At 38.7% G+C, this 22,555-nt stretch overlaps 1 protein-coding gene across 10 annotated transcripts in view; it reads right to left on the bottom strand.

Moving 5' to 3' along the window:
* Positions 1-22,555, bottom strand: part of mpp7a (MAGUK p55 scaffold protein 7a) — a 359,286-nt gene that overhangs the window by 79,803 nt on the left and 256,928 nt on the right. For all 10 annotated transcript variants that reach the window (XM_052015631.1, XM_052015634.1, XM_052015627.1 and 7 more), the window contains 4 exons: positions 19,217-19,348; positions 17,816-17,897; positions 17,615-17,700; positions 16,129-16,203 (listed from right to left, as the gene is read on the bottom strand). In XM_052015631.1, the coding sequence (XP_051871591.1) occupies positions 16,129-16,203; positions 17,615-17,700; positions 17,816-17,897; positions 19,217-19,348 (375 nt within the window). The remainder of the gene's footprint in view (positions 1-16,128; positions 16,204-17,614; positions 17,701-17,815; positions 17,898-19,216; positions 19,349-22,555) is intronic.

Here is a 22,555-nt window from a genome sequence, read left to right as displayed (position 1 = left end):
CTACTGGGTTTGCGGGCACCGTGCCTACCTGTGGCTCCCCATATCATTGAGGGAGTGCAGGACTGGTTCTTAGGAATGGCAGGTTTGCTATATGAGGTGAAATTGAGTAGAAGAGGCCTGTATTCTCTGGAGCATGGAACAGTGCAAGGAGATCTCATGGAAACATAGAAATTTCTTACAGGACTCAACAGGGATGTGGTTTCCATTGACCAAGTCTAGAACCAAGCGTCACAGTCTCAGAATAAGGGGTAGGCAATTTAGTACTGAGAGGAGAAGAAATTTCGTCATTCAAATTTCATCATTCTTTGGAATTCTCTGTCCCAGAGAACTATGGAAGCACAATTGTTGTGTTAATTCAAAACAGAAATATGTAGATTTCAGGATATTAATGGAGTCAGAGAATATGTTTTAACTCACACAATACTGTGCTTCGTGCTTATGCAGCAGATGATTAGGTGCCAAAATCCCAGCCAGTTAGCTTTCAGCTTCCATACCATACTTGTGAAAGTGACATCAAAAAAAACCTTGTGACATTGTGCTCAAAAGATCATGTACATCTACTATCCTGGCCGAGAATATAGAAATCCTTGATAAGTTAACAAGCAGTAATGGTGCCACATTGATTGCTTGTCAATGCAATTTAAATGAAACACTTGGGCATACCATTAAAAAAATGTAAGCAAAATATTAGAGACTGTGACAGCAAAAACTGAATTCAAATGTGTAGATGGTGATATAAATTCTTCATTGAGACAAGGTTCAGAAACTACTTTACATTTAGATTAATGAAATGACCAGTACAAAAGGATCAGTTCTCGATGGCACAGCATAAGAGCTAAAACACTTGAAGTGAGGGAAAAAATAGCGATGCCAAGCATTCACTGCCGGGAGGATTGGCTATGTGCATTTGTTCAGTGCTATTATCTGTAAAATATGAAACTGCAGGACGAAACAGAATCTGCTGACATGGAAAGTGTTAACAATTTTAAGCCAGAGTTTTTAGTATTTATTAGACATAAAGGCTATGAAGCCACTCAAGTTTTTAAACTGTGATGTAACACAATTTTACTTCAACAAGAAAATGGGCAAAAGAACTTATTTAACCAAAGAACCAAGTGTGGCCAGTGGTTTCAAGGCATTTAAATATAGATTAACCCATTTGTTTTATTCAGATGTCTCAGGGTGCTTTCAACGCAAACCCATTTTAGTTCACTGAATGAAAATCCAAGTGCATTCAAGGGTTATGAACAAGAAATGTTTGACATTTGAATAAGCATATCTGCATCACATGTACTGTTCTTGAGGATTGACTGCATAATCGATTCATACGAGACCCATGAGAATTCTTTGTGAGGAAGAATCTCCCATTTGGGTTTTCTCATGGATGCTGTGCCATATTTCGATGTTATTGTGCTTTGTTAATTCCAATGTTTCAGTCATGCATTTATCTCCCAACATGATGTCAATTTTACAACCTATGGATCAAGGCATTATTAGGATTTTCAAGTTCTATCTGAAACAGTGGAGGACTACAAGAATTATAGAGTCATAGAGCAATACAGCACGGATACAGGCCCTTCAGCCTAACCAGTCCATGCCAACCACAGTGCCCACCCAGCTAGTCCCAATTTCCGGCATTTGGCCCATATCCCTGTAAGCCCTGCCCCTCCATGTAACTATCCAAGTGCTTCTTAGATGATACTATTGTACCTGCTTCAACCACTTCCTTTGGCAGCTCGTTCCATATACTCACCACCCTCTGCGTGGAAAACGTTGCCCCTCAAATCCCTTTTAAATCTTTCCCCTCTCACCCTAAACCTATTCCCCCTAGATTTGGAGTCCCCTAACCTGGGGAAAAGACTGTTTCCATCAAGTCCAGACTAAACAAGGAGAACAAAGAAATTAACAACAGTATCAGAGGAACTAATGGGACTGAAAAGCACAAGGTCCCCAGGTCATGAGGACCTACATCCAAAGTTTTTGAAGGAGACGGCTGTGAAGAAAGTGGATGCCTTGCAAAAATTTGTAGATTCTACAATGGTTCTCACACATTGGAAGGTAGCTATTGAGAATGTTGAGAGAGAAAAGGGGGAAATATTGAACAGCTAGTCTGACATCTGCCAAGCTCTGTCATGAGAAGAGATTACTAGGCAGGCAGAAGAAAATATTCAAGGATGTGCTCAAAGCCTCTATGAAAAATGCAACATTCCCACCAACTGCTGGGAATTTCTGGCCCATGACCACTCAAAGTGGTGGAGAAGCAATCAGGATGGTATTGACAAGCTTGAGGCCTTGCATCAGAAGCACATAGAGGCCCTGCTTAAGCCTCAGAAGAATCTCGAAACACCACCTGCACCATGGGCCATCTCCTAGCCTATCTATGGAAAAGGCTGCTGTTCCTGCATTACGCTCAGCAGCTACCTATGAAACAACAAAAAACAAATGGAAGTCATCTATCCTCCATCTGAAGGGACAAACTAAGAAGAATCAGATAAGGATAAGCGGGTTAATGTACGTATTTGGAATTTCAGAAGACCTTCAGTAAGGTACCACACAAAAGGTTATTATACCACATCAGAGTATGGATTGAAAGTTGGCACAGTCTTAATGGGCCTAATAGACTCCTTCTATGAGATAATATGACAGAGGAACAGACAGCTGGAATAAATGGGTCATTCTCAGGTTGGGAGCCTGTGACTGGTGCATTACTGCTGCAGGGATGGGTGCCGGCACCCAAATTGTTTATAATCTATATCAATCATTTAGAAGAGAGATCATAAGACATAGGAGCAGAATTAGGCCATTCGGTCCATTGAGTCCGCTCCACCAATCGATCATGAGGATTAAGTCAAATATATCAAAGTCTGCTGATGATACAAAGCTAGGTGGCAAATGAAGGCTGCAAGGCAGATACCGAGAGGCTTCCGGGAATCGAGCCAGGCTAAGTGAATGGACAAGAGAGAGAGAATTTAATGTGAATAAATTCCATCTGTCATCTACTTCAGTTTAAATAAACATACAAAGTTAGGGTAGTTATTTTTTAAATGGTGAAAGATCAGAAGTGTTGATGTTTAGAGGGGCCTGGGTATCCTTGTATATGAATCATTGATAGCTAATATGCAGAATCAGCAAGGAATTAGGAAAGGAAACAGTATGTTGGTTTTTAGAGCAAGAGAATTGAAGTCCAGCAGCAGAGACATCCTGCTCTAATTATTTGGAGCCCTGGTGAGACTGCATCTAGAATATTGGAAACAAGTCTAGTCTCCTTGCCCAGGGAAGGACATACTTGCAATGGAAAAAGAGTGCAGTCAAGGTTCACTAGATTGATTCCTGGGATGGGAGTGGCTTTCTCTTACAAGGAGAGATTAAGCAGACAAGGCCTGTACACTCCAGCATTAGTGTTTGCAAGAATGAGAGGATCTTAGTACTGGAGTCAGAAGAGATACAGCACATAAACGGGCCCTTTGATCATCAAGCATTCTTTTCAACGAGTCCTACATAAACCCATTTTTATTCTCCACACATTTCCATCAAAAGCCCCAAAATCCTACCATTCATTAACATACTGGGGACAACATACCTGCCAATTAACCTACCAACCTGCATGTCTTTGGGATGTGGGAGGAAACCAGGGCACCCAAAGGAAACCCACGTGGTCACAGGAAGAATGTACAAACACCACACACACAGCACTGAGGTTAAGTTTGAACCCTGGTAACTGGAGCTATGAGGCAGCAGCTCTACTAGCTGTGACCCCATCCCGGCCTTATCTCATTGAAGCTCAAAATTCTTACAGGGCTTGACAGGGTAGATGTTTCCCCTGACCAGGGGGCCGTTATTTCAAAACATGGGGTCAACCATTCAGGACAGAGATGAAAAGACATTTCTTCACAAGAGTGAGATAAACCTTTGGATTCTCTCCCAAAGAGAGTTATGGAGGCTCACTCAATGAGTAGATTCAAGACAGAGGTTTTTAAGACATTAAGAGAATCAAATGATATGGGCTTACTGCAGGTAAATGGCACTGAAGTAGAAAAAAAGATCAGTCATCCGTATTGAATAGCCTACTCCCGCTTCCATTATTTATGATTTTAAAGTGATATAAGAACATATCTCTGTGACGGCTATTGGATTGTATCTATTTCTTTCAATTTTGCAATTATTTCATCTATCATTGCATTTTCCATCCTACTTACCAAATAATTACTTGGGAAAGTAATTGCTCTTATGATTTTATTTTCATGTCACAACATACCTACAAAATTTATCAGACATTTGAATCATACTGACTTAGCATGAAATCACACATCGACATAGCAAATTTGGTACAAAAACTATCAAGAATCAATAGCCAACACACAACTCTGAATGAAATAACTGTAAGGGAAAAAAATAAATCAAATTACCCAAAATATCTTTGAAAATCCTTTAAGGTATAACAGTGCTATACTGAACTCTCAGGCTATTGATGAAGTTTCAAGCAGTAGCTCTGACATCCATCATCATGAAGTGCTTCAAGAGGCTGGTTATGGAATGCATTAACTCCAGCCTTCCAAATAACCTCGACCCACTGCAATTCGCCTACCACCGAAACAGGTCTACAGCGGATGCCATCTATCTGGCCCTACATCTATCTCTGGAGCATCTAGACAGTAAGGACACCTATGTTAGACTATTGTTTACTGACTACAACTCCGCCTTCAATACTATAATTCCAAGCAAACTCATCACCAAGCTCTGAGACCTGGGACTCAACACCTCCCTTTGCAGCTGGATCCCTGACTTCCTGACCAACAGACCGCAATCAGTAAGAATAGGAAACAACACCTCCGCCACGATTATTCTCAATACTGGTGTCCCACAAGGCTGCGTCCTCAGCCCCCTACTCTACTCCCTATACACTCATGACTGTGTGGCCAGATTCTGCTCTAACTCCATCTACGTTTACAGATGATACCACAGCAGTGGGCCATATCTCAAATAATGGTGATTACAGGAAGGAGATAGAGAGCCTAGTGACATGGTCTCATGACAACAATCTTTCCATCAACGTCAGCAAACAAAAGAGCTGGTCATTGACTTTGGGAAGGGGGACTTTGCACATGCTCCTGTTTACATTAATGGTGCTGAGGTCAAGAGGGGTTGAGAGCTTCAAGTTCCTTGGAGTGAACATCCCCAAATAGCCTGTCCTGGTCCAACCATGTAGATGCCATGATCAAGAAAGCTCACCAGTGCTCTACTTCCTCAGGAGGCTAAAGAAATTTGGCATGTCCCCTTTGACACTCACCAAGTTTTATTGATGACCCATAGAAAGCATCCTAGCTGGATGCATCATGGCTTGGTATGGCAACTGCTCTGCCCATGACTGCAAGAAACTGCAGAGAGTGTGGACACAGCTGAGCACATCATGGAAACCAGCCTCCCCTCCATGGACTCCTAGCTGCCTCAGTAAAGTAGCCAGCATAATCAAAGATCCCAACCGCCCGGATCATTCTCTCTTCTCCCCCTCCCATCGGGCAGAAAAAACCCTGAAAGCACGTACCACCAGGCCCAAGGACAGTTTCTATCCTGCTGTTGTAAGACCATTGAACCGTCCCCTAGTACATTAAAATGGACCCTTGACCTCACAATCTACCTCATTATGGCCTTGTAATTATCTGCCTGCACTGCACTTTCTCTGTAACTGTAACACCTTAGTCTGCACTCTGCTATTGTTTACCTTGTACTTGTCAATGCCATGTCGTAATGATAAACCAATTTACCAATTTAAAACTATTACATCAACTAGAACATTAGACTAATTCTTCAGTGTTGCACAGAGGAAGTGCTGCATTGTTCTAAGGGGCTGTTTTCTGGTTGAAGAATTAAACAGTGTTCCTTTCTGCTTACTCCAGGCATTTAAGAGGCTCTTAGATAGGGATATGAATGTGCAGAGAATGGAGGGATATGGACATTATGTCAGCAGAAAGGATTAGTTTAGTTAGGCATTTAACTACTAGGTTAATTAGTTTGGCACAACATCGTGGCCGAAGGACCTGTTCCTGTGCTGTACTGTTCTATGTGTAGCGGTTTGCATAACACTATCGGGATGCCCCCAGAACACTACGCAAAAAGATGTATTTCACTGTGTGTTTCGATGTACATGTGACTAATCAAGGTATCTTATCTTATCTATAAAAGCACTAATAGGGTGAGTGAAAAAACAAGCGAAGTTCTTCCTGAGACATGGCCAACCTTTAATCTCACCAAAGTCATTAAGCATTTTGTATCTGATCAGCTACTTCTGTACTGTTTACAGGACAATGATATGTGCACGTTGATTCATATGCTTGTCTATTTGACAAGATTTTTCCAAAGTTGTGAAGTGCTTTGGGAGACACCAAGGCTGCGAAAGGTGTGATTCTTTCTCTGCATATTACAAAAGTGACTTCATTTCACAGGTACTGTACATGCTGTAAAACACTTGAAGTAAGTCTCAGAATTCTCCATGTCCACGCTGCTATATAATTGCAGGTCTTCCTTTGACCCTTGACAAAAAAAAGTGAACAGCCTGGGACAGGGGAAAGTGGAAAGATTTTAAAGATTCTCAAAAAAAATCCACTTTATCCAAATGAACTTTCCTTCTACATCTGGTTGGTACAGGCCTTGAATATATTTATTTGTAAGGCATTTGAGAAGCAACAAAAATGTTTTAACTAAATGTTGAATTTGGCAATCCACTGAATGGCATCAGAAGTTGTTTTATGTGGAGCACTGGTACTTCCACTGGAAGCGATGTTGGGTGGACAGTGGTTGGTTGTGTGCTCAATATTGTGAATTCACATTCATACAACATTCCATTACAGTGGGTTTATTAGTATGTGGACAATATATTGTGGCAATCATTTCCACATTTTCTGCAAATTTTGAATGATAAATGTATGGTAAAATAACGATAGGCAGCAGCAGTCTTTGGAGGAGAAGCCAATTTTTCAGATGCATTTTGTTAGACAAAATAAAGCTGACATGGTTTTTAAATGTTTACTGATTCCAAGCTACCATGCATTCTACTAAAAACGTAACTCTGCCAATTTTATTCTGTTAGGAACAAAATTTGATGCGAATACTGGCAAGATTCATAGACCATACACAACACTGTCAATGTTAATGCATTCCAGGCATTTCCATAATACAAATGCACAATTCATAAATTTTTCAGGCATGTTTGATGGAAAGTGAATCACCTTTTCACCTGCTGTGCAGAAACAGAAGCATAAACCAAGTCTTATTTTATGATACATGGTAGATAATGTGACTCGCAGTATGGATTTAGATAAATATTATTATTTGGAATAATAATGATTACATTTTCAAAAGAAAATGAAAACATTTTCCTATTTAGTGAACATTTTAATGCAAATGTAATATTAAAATAAAACATTTCAGAAAGCATACCAACAGATTAATTCACAGCTAAAAAAAACTACATTAGCTGCTGCAACTATTGGATTCAAATTCAATAAAACAGCTTTATAGCTATGTTTTACAAGTTACTTCACAGGGATCAGGGACTGATAATAAAAAAATGCTCAACATTAAATATCATTCTGGAGCAAACTTTCAACACTGCAATCGTAACCCTGATGCAACATTATATGATGCTGTTCAAACTAAAATTAGTTACTTAGGTGCAAACAAACCTATTCAATATGAAGCTAAAATGCTGGAACTTGCTTAAAAAAGCCATGTACTTTGAGAATTACAAGTCATTCTAATGAGCAAAGTAGATTTGCCACAAAATAATAAAAAACAAGTTGCTGGAGGAACTCAGCAGGTTGAGCAGCGTCTGTGGAGGGAAAGGAATTGTCCACATTTCAGGTCAAGTATTAGTACTCAAAAAGTACTTAAAGTCATACAGTACGAAACAGGCCCTTTGGCCCAATTGGTCAGTGCCGACCAAGATGCCCATCAAGTTCCTATTAAATCTTTCCCCTCTCACCTTAAACCTATGTCCTGTAGTTCTTGATTCCCCATCTCTGGGAAGAAGACTATGTGCATTCACCCTATCTATGCCCCTCATGATTTTATACATCTCTATAAGATCACCCCCATTCCCCTATGCTCCTACTTTTGTGACAGATTATTATATAGTTAATTTTAACAACAGACAGAAATGAACAAAACAAAAATTGTCAGTGTTGATAAGGAAGAATTTCCCATCAATTTTAATACATATTATTTTACTTGACCCTTTTAAAATGACTTGATATGTTTTCAAATGAAACTATCCACACTAAGTCTTATACTAGTGCATTCAGGTGAACTATGTCCTCTATATTCTAACTTCCTGATGTTGGCCACGAAGTTAATATCTAATATTTAACTTTAGGCCAAGTTTGAAGAATTTTCCACAAATCTTGTTTAAAAAATCTTGCCTCCTTACTGACTGCATGATACAGCCCAAAAAAACAAGACCAGCCTAAATTGCCTGCAAGAGTTGAAATCTTAAAATTCCTGGCAATTAAACAAGTCAAAACATAGCTTTGATTGACAGTCCCAATTACAGACACCAAGGATGGCCAATGTGGGAAATGGAAAAAAATTACCCAACAGAGGTGCTCTCCTCAGTTTGGAGTCAAAACATACTGTGTATGACAGAGTGAGAGCTCTGCATACCCATGGTGTGCCTGCTAGCAAATGGCACTTTGTGACATGAATAGGAATTTTCTCCAGCACTTGCATCTTTCCTTTGTTGTTCACAACCACCAGCCAATGGTTGTAATTGGTCAATCCTTTAGATAAGCATTTCATATCTGCACTGTCCTTATTTCTTTTCTGGCAGACCCAGAATTTCAAAAAAAGACATTGGCAAAATGAGGATGCCATTTATTGGAATGGGCAGTAAATATTGGTCTTTAGAAATTTATAGTGTACCACCTTTAGTTTGTGTGAAGGTACACAGAGCCATTTGCTTTGGAGTTCCAGGATTTTGAATAATTGATCATGAAGGAAAGGTAATAGGTTTCAAAGTCGAGTTGATTTGTGACTTGGAGGAGAATATGTAAGTTGTGATGTTTCAACGTCCTTTTAGGTAGTAGAAGTCATGGTTTGGGTTGCACTGCAGTCTGCCGCATCAAGAATACACAGTGCAACCACGATGTCATGGTAACGGAGGGACTGAACAGCTTGGGTGGTGAATATGGTGCGGGTCAAACAGGTAATTTTGTTCTGGATGATATTGAGGTTCTGCATAATTATTGGAGCAGTGCTAATCCAGATTGGTATAGAATATTTCATCATGCTCCTTGAATGCCTTGTACACAGTGTAAAGGGTTTGAAGATACTACTTCCAGTCTCTAACCTGTTCTAAGAGAGAGATTGTATTTGTTTGGCTTGTCCGTTCAAAGTTCTGAACAATGCGGACTAATGGCAGGGGATTCAACAATGGTCTGCCATTGAATATTATGTACAGGTGGTTGGATGACTGTGATAGTTAACTGCCTCCACTGGTATAATTTGTTACTTGAGCCTGAAAACTGGTAGGTCTTTTGCACGTGGACACAGAAGGCTGCTTTATTTTCTAAGAAACTGCAAATGAAACTGAACAGTACCATCATTTTCTGCCTTTATGATAGTGAAAGACACAAATGAAACCACCAAGGTCATTGAGCCCTGGAATAAAATGAAATATATTGGAAATGCACAGTATCTGCAGAATTTGGTGTGCTGTCCTGGGGCTGGGTAGATTGATCCCCAACCATCAAAGCAAATTTCCTTTGTGCAAGATATGACTTCAGTCTGTGAAAATTTCCAGATTTCTATTCCCTTCAATTTCACCAGGATTCCTTGATACCACACTTGGTCAAAGATAACCTGATCTCAAGGGTGGTTAATCTCAACACAGCTCTTTTGTTTGCATTTAGATTATGGGTGGAATGAAGATTAGAGCCATATGGTTTGACTAGAAGCCAAAAGGAGCACCAGTTAGCAAGTATTACTTGATAACGCAGTCGATTACATCTTCCATCAGGTTGCTTGTGACAGAGTAGATTGAAGGGCAGAATTGGCTGGATTGTATTGTCCAATGGATATGCTAAACTGGATCAATTTTCTAGCTCTGTACCTAGACTAACAAAAAATGTAAAAAGTCCAAAAGCTTTCCAAAGTATTTTGCAGCTAAGGAATGTGAGAAAGATGAGCAAGAGTAGGTCATTTGATCCTTTTCAAGTCTGTTCTGCAATTCATCAAGACCATGGCTGATTCACTACTTCGTGCCCTATCCCCTAATTTCTGGATTCCTGTATTAATAAAGGTATTGATCTCAGCTATAAATGTAATCCATGTCTGAGCCTGGCTCTCTCGGGTGGAGAATTCCACAGAGTGAAGAAATTTATCTTCTTTTCAGCCCATATGGCCTACCATTTATGTTGTGACTGTGACCCCTCTAATTCTAAACTCCTTCCCCAGAAGAAACATCCTCCCTGCATCTACCCTTATGAATACTGCATGCTTCAATGAGGTCACCTCACATTCTTCTAAACTGAAGGGTTTATAGATCTAGCCTATTCAATATTTTCTCAAAGGAAGTAATCTGAGGTATAGCCACTGCTTTAATTATAGGAAACACAACAATCAATTTTAGCGCAGCAAGCTCCACAAACAAACAACATGATCAGAAAATCAGTTTTAGAAATGCTTTGCTAGGAATAAATATTAGCTAAGACAGAGAAGATAACTCTTCAAGTTAGAACCATGGAATCATTCATCTAAACAACAGGTATGGCTTCCATTTAACACTTCATCCAAAGGATGGCAACACACCCTTACTATTTCACTGCAGGGTTGATCTAAATTTTCAGGCTGAATTTTCTGATGCTTGTCCTTAACCCAGCACTTTTTGCATCAGATGCAAACCTGCTACCAAGAGGGAAAGCCAACTTTGGACTACAAGTATTCACCAAATAATTATTGGGTCCCATAGCCCCACTATATCCAGAGTGACAGGTCATTGCTTGACAATCACATGGAGTATGTCAAATTGGCTTCTGTGACAAAGACCTTAGTCAGAGACAAAGATATCCACTCTACACACAAATAAAGATTGTTGCAAATATTTGTCTCACTTTTTGCAATCATTCAGGTCTCCATCATTATGATAAGGACACTCACAAAAATTCATCCTTCCCTTGACTGTTAAAATTTCAACCACCAATTTGCATCTCATTGCAGCAAGACTGAAGATTTTTGATATTATCTGCTGGTTATGGGATTGCTTAACTTTGTCAGTAACCCTTGACTGCAATGTCACCAGTTTGCCCTCGTGTCTGTTGCTGCATCTGAAATGTTCTGCACACCATATGGAATCACATTTCATTCCCTAGCTTGGTGCACTGAAGGAGACATTGTGCTATTGCGGGTGGGGGGAGTTCAAGATCTTGGTTAAATACAATCCTGGTGCTGTGAAATATAATACTGATGCTGCTGATAGTTTACTAATGTATCCCTTGTTTTGGCTGCTTGTACTATTATGAATCTATCTTATTTAGCAGTGTTAGAGCCACACATTCTTGATACCCTTGGCCTGAGAACAAGATTTCAGTGTTACAAGGATCTCCAAGAGCTGAGAATGAGCTCTGTCACTGTCTCTTTAACCAGGAACTGAAAGCAAACTACAAGTAAAAGTCCAAGCTGCTATAACAGTGTAGGTAGCTTGCTTATTCATTTCCCTGGTCTCAATGACTCCAAGACAAAAAAAAATGGTGTGTATTTTTTAGGTTAATATCCAAATCTGAACCATTAACCAAACAGCTGCAGGAATCTTCTGGTTGTAGTTCTTTCTTCCCTATAAAAGTGATAAAATTATACTAAGAGTTTTATACAGATTGATAAAGACATTAAGAATCAAAATTGTTTCAATTTCTCCATTTCTGACAAATGAAATATTATTTGAAGTATCATTTAACAATTTCTTGCCAACGTTCAAAGCAACCACAGTGGAGTAACAAGGTAGTGACTGTCCAAAAAAGTTACTTTTTTTTCCCTATTTCATTCAACCAACTTGTCACTTAAGCTATTGTAGGTTATACTAAATTGTCCTGCGGGTCCAAAGAGAACCATATTTTCATGTGACTTTCACCATGGCTCCTTATCCTTGACTGGTTTAACAAATGGGTAACTACAAACATAACAGTGGAATGGAAGCACTTACTGAATACAACCAAAACTTGAGCATGTTAGTACTTGACAAAAGTTGCTACATGTTTAGAGATCAGAGACACTTGTTGTGGATATACAGGTATAATCGAGAATGCAACTCTTCCCTTCACAAAAGAGCTGGTCATTGACTTCAGGAAGTGGGCCAGAGCATACGCCCCTGTATTTATCAATGGTGCTGAAGCGGAGATGGTTGAGAGCTTCAAGTTCCTAGGTGTAAACATCACCAATCGCTTACCCTGGTCCAACCGTGTAGACAATATAGCCAAGAAAGCACACCAGCGCCTCTACTTCTTCAGAAGGCTAAGGAAATTCAGCATGTCCCCATTGACCCTCACCAATCTTTACAGATGCACCAAAGAAAACATCCTATCTGGATGCATTGCGGCTTTGTATGGAAACTGCTCTGCCCAAGACTGCAAGAAATTGGAGAGAATTGTGCACATGGCTCAATCCATCACGAAAACCAGCCTCCCTTCCATGGGCTCTGTCTATACTTCTTGCTGCCTTGGAAAAGCAGTCAACATAACCAAAGACCCCTCCCACTCTGGATATTCTCTTTTCTCTCCCATTCCATCGGGTAGAAGATATAAAAGATTGAAAAGGCTTAAGGACAGCTTCAATCCTTCTTATATAAGAATGGACCTCCTGTACGTTAAAGGTGAACTCTTGACCTCACTATCTACCTTGTCATGGCCCTTGTACTTTACTGTCTAACACTATATTCTGCATTCTGTTATTGCTTTTCCCTTGTACTACCTCAATGTACTTGTGTTTTGAAATTATCTGTCTGGAAGGCATGCAAAACTAAGTTTTTCACTGTATTTCAGTACATGTGATAATAACAAACCAATACCAATTCCTCTGTCCCCTTTAACATCCTGAGACCAATTTTAAAATGCTGACATGATTGTTATTTTCTGCTTTACTAGATTCAGCAACACAACAATTTGAGAAATAGAAATCACAAACGTGAACCTAAGTTCATGCCTTCAATGCATTACATCATATATTACTATTTAAAAAAAACCTTCCACAGAAGTCAGAATGTGGCACTGTTAAAATAATTGCAAAAGAAAGTACGAAGTGGTCAGCAGCAGCAGTGATTCAAAACCCAAAGTTGTACTGTCGCACAGTCACCAGGACATTGATTCAAGGCTCACTCCAGAACATGAGTGTACAACCCCTTCAGTGCAATATTGAAGGAATGCAACAACTTCCGGTAATGTCTTACATAGAAACAAAGACTGATTTCCTGGCCAGGTCCTAGAACTATTTCACTGCATTTTTCAAATGATGCAAGTATTCCTTATCACCCTGGGCAACACTCATTCTTCCACCAATAACATATTAACAGGATTTTTTTTGTGCAGAACCCCTCTTTTACAGGTTATCTGTAGCAGTTGCTTACGTAACATATCATGGAATCATATGACAGATCAGAAGGTTTTTCAGCTCATTGTGCCTATGTTACACTTTTAAGTGATCTAATTAGTTTCACTACCTTGCTTTCTCCCCATAATTTTGTGGATATTCTTTCTTTTACAAGCATGGGATAGACCAAACTTATGCTCAGCTAAGCACCAATCCCAGCACACCTGTGCTGTACCAATAGACTCACGGACCCCAGCAAGGCAGCGTGGACATCTTCAGATATCCCAGCACTAAAGGTGGGAGATCTGCCTGCATAGCCTGGCCCAAATATAACCTGACATCAGCTCATAGACGCATTGTAATCAATGGGAAGAATTGGCTTCCCACAGAATGGTACATAGAAATAAAAGCAAAAAATGCTGGAGCTACTCAGTAAGTCAGGCAGCATCTGTGGAGAAAGAAACAGAGTTAATGTTTCAGGTCAATGCCCTTTCTTCAGAGTGGTGTGAAAGTTAATTTCCTTTTCATTTAATTTAAGTATTTTTTAAGTGCTTTAACTTCAAAATATTCTAATAGGGCTTGAATGTTTTTAAATACTTCTAAACATCAAAAGACATTTACAAACATTCAATTTGAGTGACAGCTTCTTACCAGTTGATTCAGGAGTAGGGGCCCACTGATTGTTACAGCACTGCAGGGCAGAACCCAAATCTCACACAGGCACTACACTTAGCCTTTTCAATGAGCTTGGATACCATTGCCAACAGAAGACTACATTCAGGGATAAAATGCAATAAAAGAATATGATCCAAGGGCAGAAGACCTGTAAGCATATGTTCTGAGCATACCAAGTGCCATACCAGCTTTGCCAATAGGTTTTCTTTCTTGGAGACAATGGAATCTGGAGCAACACAAAATGTGCTAAAGGAACTCAGCAGGTCATGCAGCATCTATGGAGGGAAACCGATAGTCGACATTTTGGGTAATGTAGTGGTTAGCATAACGCTATTACAACGCCAGCGACCCGGGTTCAATTCCGGCCGCTGTCTGTAAGGAGTTTGTACGTTCTCCCCATGTGTCTGTGTGGGTTTCCTCCAGGTGCTCCGGTTTCCTCCCACATTCCAAAGACGTACAGGTTAGGAGCTGTGGGCATGCTATGCTGGCGCCGGAAGAGTGGCGACACTTGCGGGCTGCCCCCAGCACATTTTCAGTAACGCAAGAAGATCCATTTCATTGTGTGTTTCAATGTACATGTGACTAATAAACAAATATCTATCCGGACTCCATTAGGTTTTCTTTCTTTTTCAATGAGGAATTGATGGGGTCCTTGATTGAGTCCAATGATTTTTTTGCACTTCTGGTCATGCTTGACAATGACTTCTTCCTTTCCTCACTCAATGAACAATGACTTCTTCCCCTTCCCACTCAATAAATAACCTCTCTTTTCTCAGTACACCTGCCTTTACAGATGCAGGAGATGCAACAGCAGCCCTTGATATTTTTACTTCCTACCCTCTGGGGCCCAGCAGTATTTATAGGTAAAACAATGATATGCATTCCAAACAGAGGAAGTACAATGACCTCGAGTGTCCAGAAACCTGCCACTTTATTTCTCCCTCATACTTCTATTCCACCCTCTCTCTCCCCAGCTTCCCGCACAGTAATAAAGCTCAACCAGCTCAACGCACACTTGAGAAAAAGAACCTTACCTTTTGACTTTCCAAACCAAAAATGAGTTCCACAAATTACAGATCAATGTTCCATTAGTTCATTTACATCTCCTCCTAATGCATACTTTGTTTCTTTACATATCATATACTGTAACAACAACCTTTAGACTTGACCACGTGCCAGTTTGTCCTGTTATCTCTCCTGCCTCTCACCCTATCACATCACAGTTATTCCATTTTGTTCCTTATTTCCACCCCAGTTGAAATGTACTTATCTCTAAATTTTCCCCAGATCTGATTAAAGATCACTGACCTGAAATGATAATTATTTCTCTCTCCACAGATACTACCTGATACACTCGGTATCTTTGGTTTATTTTGTTCTTATCTATGATGACCTAATGGGTTGCATTAAAATCAGAAGCACATTACTACTGTCGACTATAGTGATGCTGGTGGTGGACGGAAAGAGAGGTCTGCTGTATGAAATATCCAACTTGAACTCAATATTTTGCAACCAAGTTTAAAAACATATTCAAATTAATACCAGCAGATTCATTATCAAGAACATTGGTGCTGATCAGCGTACCAAACTGATTGCTACCCTGTGCACCAGATAATTAAAACATCATCGTGACATGCCGTAAACAAATTTATTTTATTCTGTTCATACATATAGAATATAAAGTTCTATTTATAGATGTATGCATTGACACACAAACCTTAATTCTTCTTTAAATAATGCATAGTTTCAATTAAAATAATGTTTAAATCACTTCTAACTTGTCTCAGAGACACCCTGCAATTGTATCACCAGAAGCAGCGTAAACTACAGCATGTCCAGAAAAAAAATTTGTTTGTTTAATTATTTTCAACTGGTTGATGTGCCTACCTTACTTTCTTTAGTTGGACTCTCCTCTTTAATTCCGGGAATTATTTTAAAAGTTATTGCTCCTTGTGACTGAGCCTGTACAAAATTATAAAATGCACACATTAATTTATAAAGTTCTACTTCAGTAAGGAAGAAATTACAGAAATAATGCAGGTAATGATATTATGAAATAATAAAAAAAAACAAAATTAATCTGTTACTATTTCTCTTCCTTCAGTTATATTTTTCCCTCAATAGTTCTTGAAAGTGAACCCATGAACCAGAAGTTACAAACCTAATACACAGATTGCATATATTTTATGTATTCATGCATTTTCTGGATTTAATTACTCTGATTTTGCAGTTGTAATGACAACAGAATTGACTGCATTTACCATTAATACATTGCAAAACTCCTGGAGTATACATTCATGGGGTTCAATGTGGAAAACCAGAGATTGCTGTCAGTGATTTTGTTTTCCTCAGCAGATTGTTCTATTTTGTAATTTTCTCCAGAAATAATAGAATTGATGAAAATGTTAGGTATATACAAACTATTCTCATTATAAAATACCCAAGAGGGCACAACTAGAACATAACTGTAACTTCAATCTCTGTAGCCCTAAAATTAGTATGCATGCTTGGACTACAGTTCCTTTTGACAAATACCCTGAATGGATTTTAACATAATAAATTGTTTTCATATTCTATATATTCTGGCTTTCAAATTGAAAAATTATTATTTTCACTTCCCAGTGTTGTGTTTGAGAATTTTTTTTTAACATGACTTGCTTCTGAATCAGTTTGATTGCACCACTTCTGCTGAACCCCAGACATTCTCCTTGAAGTGGCTCTTGAAAATGGGAAGCCCATCACAAAGTTTATATCAGGTCAGTGACCAGCAATCACTTTCTGTTATAAACAGTGAATAATACATGAACTACATGCTAAAGCAAGTATGATGCATGATAAATAAAACTAGAATTATAACCAAAAAATGCACAAGATAGGTTAATTGTTCTATTTATGCCTTGTCCTTGATTTAGTTCAAATAGCTGTCAAACTGATAAATCTTATTCTTGTTACTCCACTCTGATTTCTGTCTTTCATCACTTATGTGCATCAAAGAGACAGCTAACTCACATAACTAACAGAACTGCTAGACACTTCCGCAAGATGTGTTCTTATTCCGAATATCACTGTTTCCTCCCAGATCAAGAGGAGATTTAGTGCAAAGGACAGAAGCAATTTGCTGATGTCCCCATTACTTGTTTACTTGAAGGGTGGGAGGCAGCTTTAGGGCAATTATAAAATTTGCCGACTGTACATATTATGGCCAGATAGTTTACATGCCAAGTAACGAAGACCTCCATGCGGAGTATGACCTAAGTAGTGGCAGATGTGTTATCACATGGATGAAGTCAAACCAAAAGATATATATTGAGTAGTTCACAGAATATGGAATCAGGGATTATAACAATTCAAATGTTCCCACTGACATACATACCAGTATCTGTATGATTTCTTCGGGTCTTTTATCATCAACTGCGATTCCATTAACTTCTCTCAGTTCATCTCCAATATGGATTAGACCTATTTCAACAAAAATGTTTCAACAATATTGAAAATGGCAACTTATTTTGCCCATTCTAAAAGGATACACTTTCAAAAAGACCTTCAGAGAACAAGATTGGAAATAAATTTGTACCACTTCTGTCTGCAGCTCCTCCTCTCATTATTCTTGCCACAACAATAGCACCAGTGTGCTCATCTCTTCTTATTGTTGCTCCCTAACAATCAGAAGAAGCAAATGAACAAGTATTCTTCACAAAGGTGTATATATAGTAAGAAATATTATAGCACTAAGTTAATATCATAAAGCTGAACAGTCAAAATAATATTTAAAATTAAATCCCCTTAAGTAAAAACTTGATTTTAATTATAGACACAAGATTGTCCTCAAAAACTACAATTAAATTTCATTAAGTATACGGAGTGACATTTTCTTCACAGTTAAATTAAAGAAAACCCTTCTATATGAAGAACCAGGTTCAATAATATGGCAGCACGGTGGGTTTTTTAGTGTTAAAAGCATTTGTGCGTTGCAGTAATGCCAAATGTACAATTTCAAATTTCTATACAGTGTGCTGAGTGCATCTAACTTAAATTATGACTGGAATCTCAGAAAGAAGTTATAAAGAGATGTTAATCACTGAGATTGAAGCTTATTGCATGGAAAGGGAGCCTTGATAGGGTAAAATATTGATGGTAGAATCAGCACTTAATTTACCCATGTCGATTCTTATTATCCATTAATCCACTTTCATTGCAAAACACATGGGAGTACATTATAGTCTTTTGGAATCAATACAATTACTTTGAAAAAACATGCATAGTACTGCTCAATAATTTCTGAAATTAGAATCCCATATGACTGACTTGCTAACAACAGTGTCTCTTGGACCAGCCACAAAAATGGACTTAAAGCTCCCAATACAGACCGATTTTGGATTAAAAGAAATGTGCATTTATATGGCATTCTTGATATAGTCAAAAAAATCCAAAAGAAGATAAAAACTGATGTAGAGCCAAAAAGATTTATTAGAAAGGTGACCAAGAGCTTCACCATAAAGAATAAGTTTTATGGAAAGTATTAAAGAATGAGATTTGGCCAAGGATCTCTGGAGCTTCAAACCCAGATGGGTGATTTATAGAAACGTTGTGTCCAAGTAGCAGGCCTATGAAGGTTTGAAAATAACTAGTGTACTCTAACTCTTGTACCAGTCACTTCATACCGAGAGTTAATCAGCAGGATTCATTGCAAGTACAGGCCAGAATGCACCTGACTACACAAGTAAAGTTTTGCTTCCATTTTGCCCCAGCTATGATTCTGCTGTGATGTGTAGGAATGTTACGGGGGGCAGGGGGGAGAGAAGGGTGTATCACTCAAGTAGATATATCATCAGCAACAGACCAAAGACAGAGAGCTGTGAATTGTTTTAATGACAATGCTATGCAATTATAAAAGTACACAAATGGACATTTAGTACAGACCTTTTAGGAGGTCCAAAAGAACTGAGACATTATAACCTTAAATTTGTCACTTTACCAGAGGCTCTTTATTTTTGACAAGTCGAATGATTTTCACTGAATCTTCATCATCATCAAAATCATCTGGCATTGGGGGTAATACGGGATCATAATTCTTCATTGCCACTGTGTCATGAACAGACAGTAAAGCCTGCAAATATCCAGTTAATAAACCATCATGTCATATAAAGTAGGTTTTAAAGATGACAGTTCAGTAGAGAATAGTATGTTTCTAGGTACTAGAGATTCACTAACTGTTCATATTTAGTTTTATAACAAAGCAGATTTTGAAACAATACTAATAATATGCAAGTCTATGTTTTAACTAGCTGAGATTTAATCATATCCCCCAACTCAGCTTCAGTCCTAATCCAAACCAGTATTTCAATCAAATGGATATATTGGCTTCTCACAGAATCATGATTTTTCAGACTACACTGCATCAGAAGCAAGATGCGTATGTACTTCTGGCCCACTTTATTACCTAGTCTGAATGAATTTAAAACACTGGGTGAAAATTTTGATATGGTTAATACAACTTAAAACAGTAAAAGACAGACCAAAATATCTTGAAAATCAAAAAACCTGCATGTGCAATGTTTCAATGGCCTGAAACATTACCTCTGCCTCTCCCTCTCTCCAGAGAATGCTGAGAACTTTCAACATTTTCTATAACTTTCTTGTGTTTCCCAGATTAGAATTAGCTTGGAAGAGCAATGGTTTAAGAGATCAAGCTTCACGCATTAGAGTCTGCAAAAATATGACAGCATTTCTAAGAAACAGATGGAATGCACTGGCTAAAAAAGAATTCCAAATGGTAAAAGTGAATTTTAAAAAACTGCAAAATTTGAAATAATGAATGCAAATGGAAAACTTTTCTCATGAGGGGTCCTCAACCTGAAATGTAATATCTATTTATTTTTCCACAGATACTGCCTGACCTGATGAATATTTCCAGAATTTGTTTTTACTTCTGAATTTTATATATCCTTGACTTCAGAATGTAGTTACAAAAAAAAATCTTCAATATTCAAACTCACCAAGATATCAAAAGGCAAACATTGTAAACTAAAACATTGGCAATTACTTTTTATTATGCTTTTAACCAAATACTACAATGGCTCAAATCTGAAAAAACATGTACAAACAGAAAGGCAATTGATTAATTCTTTTCTTTGGTTGTATATATAGTCTGATGTTGGGAGTCATCCCGTTACTTTACAGTCACTAGTCACAGGGGTAATCAGAAATGCTTCTATAAAGACATTTGAAGTAAATATTTATATAGCATTATTAACTCAGTAAAATGCCCTAAAATGTCACAAAGGTGTTAGTAAAAACTTAAAGAACAGTACAGCACAGGAACAGGCCCTTCGGCCCACTATGACTGAGCTGACCATTGTGCCAATCTAACATACCATTTGCCTGCATAAGGTCTCTATCCCTCTATTCCCTGTTCATGTGCCTGTCTAAATGTCTCTTAAACATTGCTAACATATCAGCTTCTACTGCTTCCCCTAGCAGCATGTGCAAGGCAGCTACCACTCTCTGTGTAAAGGAAAACCTGCCTCACAAATCTCCTTTAAACTGTCCCCCCTCTCACCTTAAACCGATGTCTAGTATTTGACATTTACACTATGTGGCCGACTATCTACCCTATCAATGTCTTTCATAATTTTATGTACTTCTGTCAGGTCACCTCCCCAGACTCCAGAGAAAACAATCCAACTTTGTCCAACCTCTCCTAATACCCACTGCACTCAAATCCAGGCAACATCCTGGTGAACCTCTTCTGCACCCTCTCCGAAGTTCCCACATTTTTGCTAAGGTATGGCAAGCAGAACTGCACACAATACTCCAAATGTGGTCTAACCAAAATTTTATAAAGCCACAACATGACTTCCCAACTTTTATACTTAATGCCCCGACCTATGAAGGCCAGCTTTGACAACCTTCCTCGCTACCTACAGATCCACCAATTTTTGTGTCATCTGCAGACTGACTAATCAGACCACCTACATTATCATCCAAGTCACTAATATATATTTATATTATTTAACAAAGGTCCCAGCACTGATCCTTGCAGAACACCACTGGTCTTAGACCTCCAGTCCAAAAAGCACCCCTCCATCACTACCTTCTGTCTTCTATTACCTGTACCACATAAGGAGGTATTGGGGCAGATACCCAAAGGTATGTCCATCAAGTATTATATAGGAATGGAGGTTGAGGGAAGGAATTCCAGAGGTCAAGTCAGTCAGTTAAAATTGAAAATGCACAAGAGGTCAAAGCTAAAAAAGAAGTACAGATATCTTGGAGGTCTACAGAACTGGAAACTATTACAGAGGTTGGGAGAGGTGATGCCATTGAGAATGCAGACTTTAAAGTCAAGAGATTGCTTAATTAAAAGCCAAGGAGGGCAGCATATATAGGGATGATAAATGAATGGAATTAATGGAAGATGGAAAATGGGAAGTGCATTCGAATAGACAAGTCTAGAGGTAACAAAAATGTGGATTTCAGCAACAGATGAGGTGAGCCAACAGTGCAATTAGAAAATGTCAGCTAGCTGGAAATAATTGGTCAGGATGATGCGACCAAGTTCATCTCAAAATCAAATATTATACCAAGATTATGAATGTTTTGGTTGTATTTCAAACAGTTTCCAGGAATACGGATAGAAATGAAGCTTGTGATAGGAACAGAAGAGTTTGTACTTGGTGTAAAACTTTTGTTCATCCATTATTGAATGTCAAATGAAGAGTTTGGCATCTGAAGGACAATGGGGTCAAGAGATATAATGCTGGTTGTTGTCGACTTAAATGAAACTGTATTTTTGGTTCAGTTATCAGAGGAGGAATTGTATAGCTAAAGGGCTGCAAGGATAATGGTGGGGACAAGGCAAGAGAAGCCACTGCAGGTGATTCTCTGGCCAAAACTGTATAGGCAACAATGGAAACAAGCAAGTGCAGTCATACTCATGTGGGCAGCGTACAAATGTTAGAAAAGGATGATGTGGTCAAATGTATCAAAGACTTAAAAAGAATTGAGGAGCCTTGGTCACAAACAAATGGGATGTCACTTCCAATTTGGATTCCCATTTCAATATTGTGGCAGTAGCAGGATCATGATTTTTGGGACCCAGACATGGAACTCTGGCAAAGAGCACTGAATAGGGAGGCCGCAGCACATTCAAAGTCAGGGATGAGGAAAGAGAGCTTCTACATGGACTACTGGTGCGCAAAGATCTTGGGGGTGGGGGAGAAATCAAAGGCTTTCTTTTTATTTTGAGGAGCAGGGCAATGACAATAGTTCAAAGAAACAGGGGTTGCCCTTAGAAGAGAGCATAATACCAGCA

Source organism: Pristis pectinata, chromosome 5 (assembly GCF_009764475.1).
Source record: "Pristis pectinata isolate sPriPec2 chromosome 5, sPriPec2.1.pri, whole genome shotgun sequence".
Taxonomy (NCBI): domain Eukaryota; kingdom Metazoa; phylum Chordata; class Chondrichthyes; order Rhinopristiformes; family Pristidae; genus Pristis; species Pristis pectinata.
The sequence above is the reverse complement of the archived record's forward strand: the minus strand, read 5'-3'. Positions and strand labels throughout refer to the sequence as shown.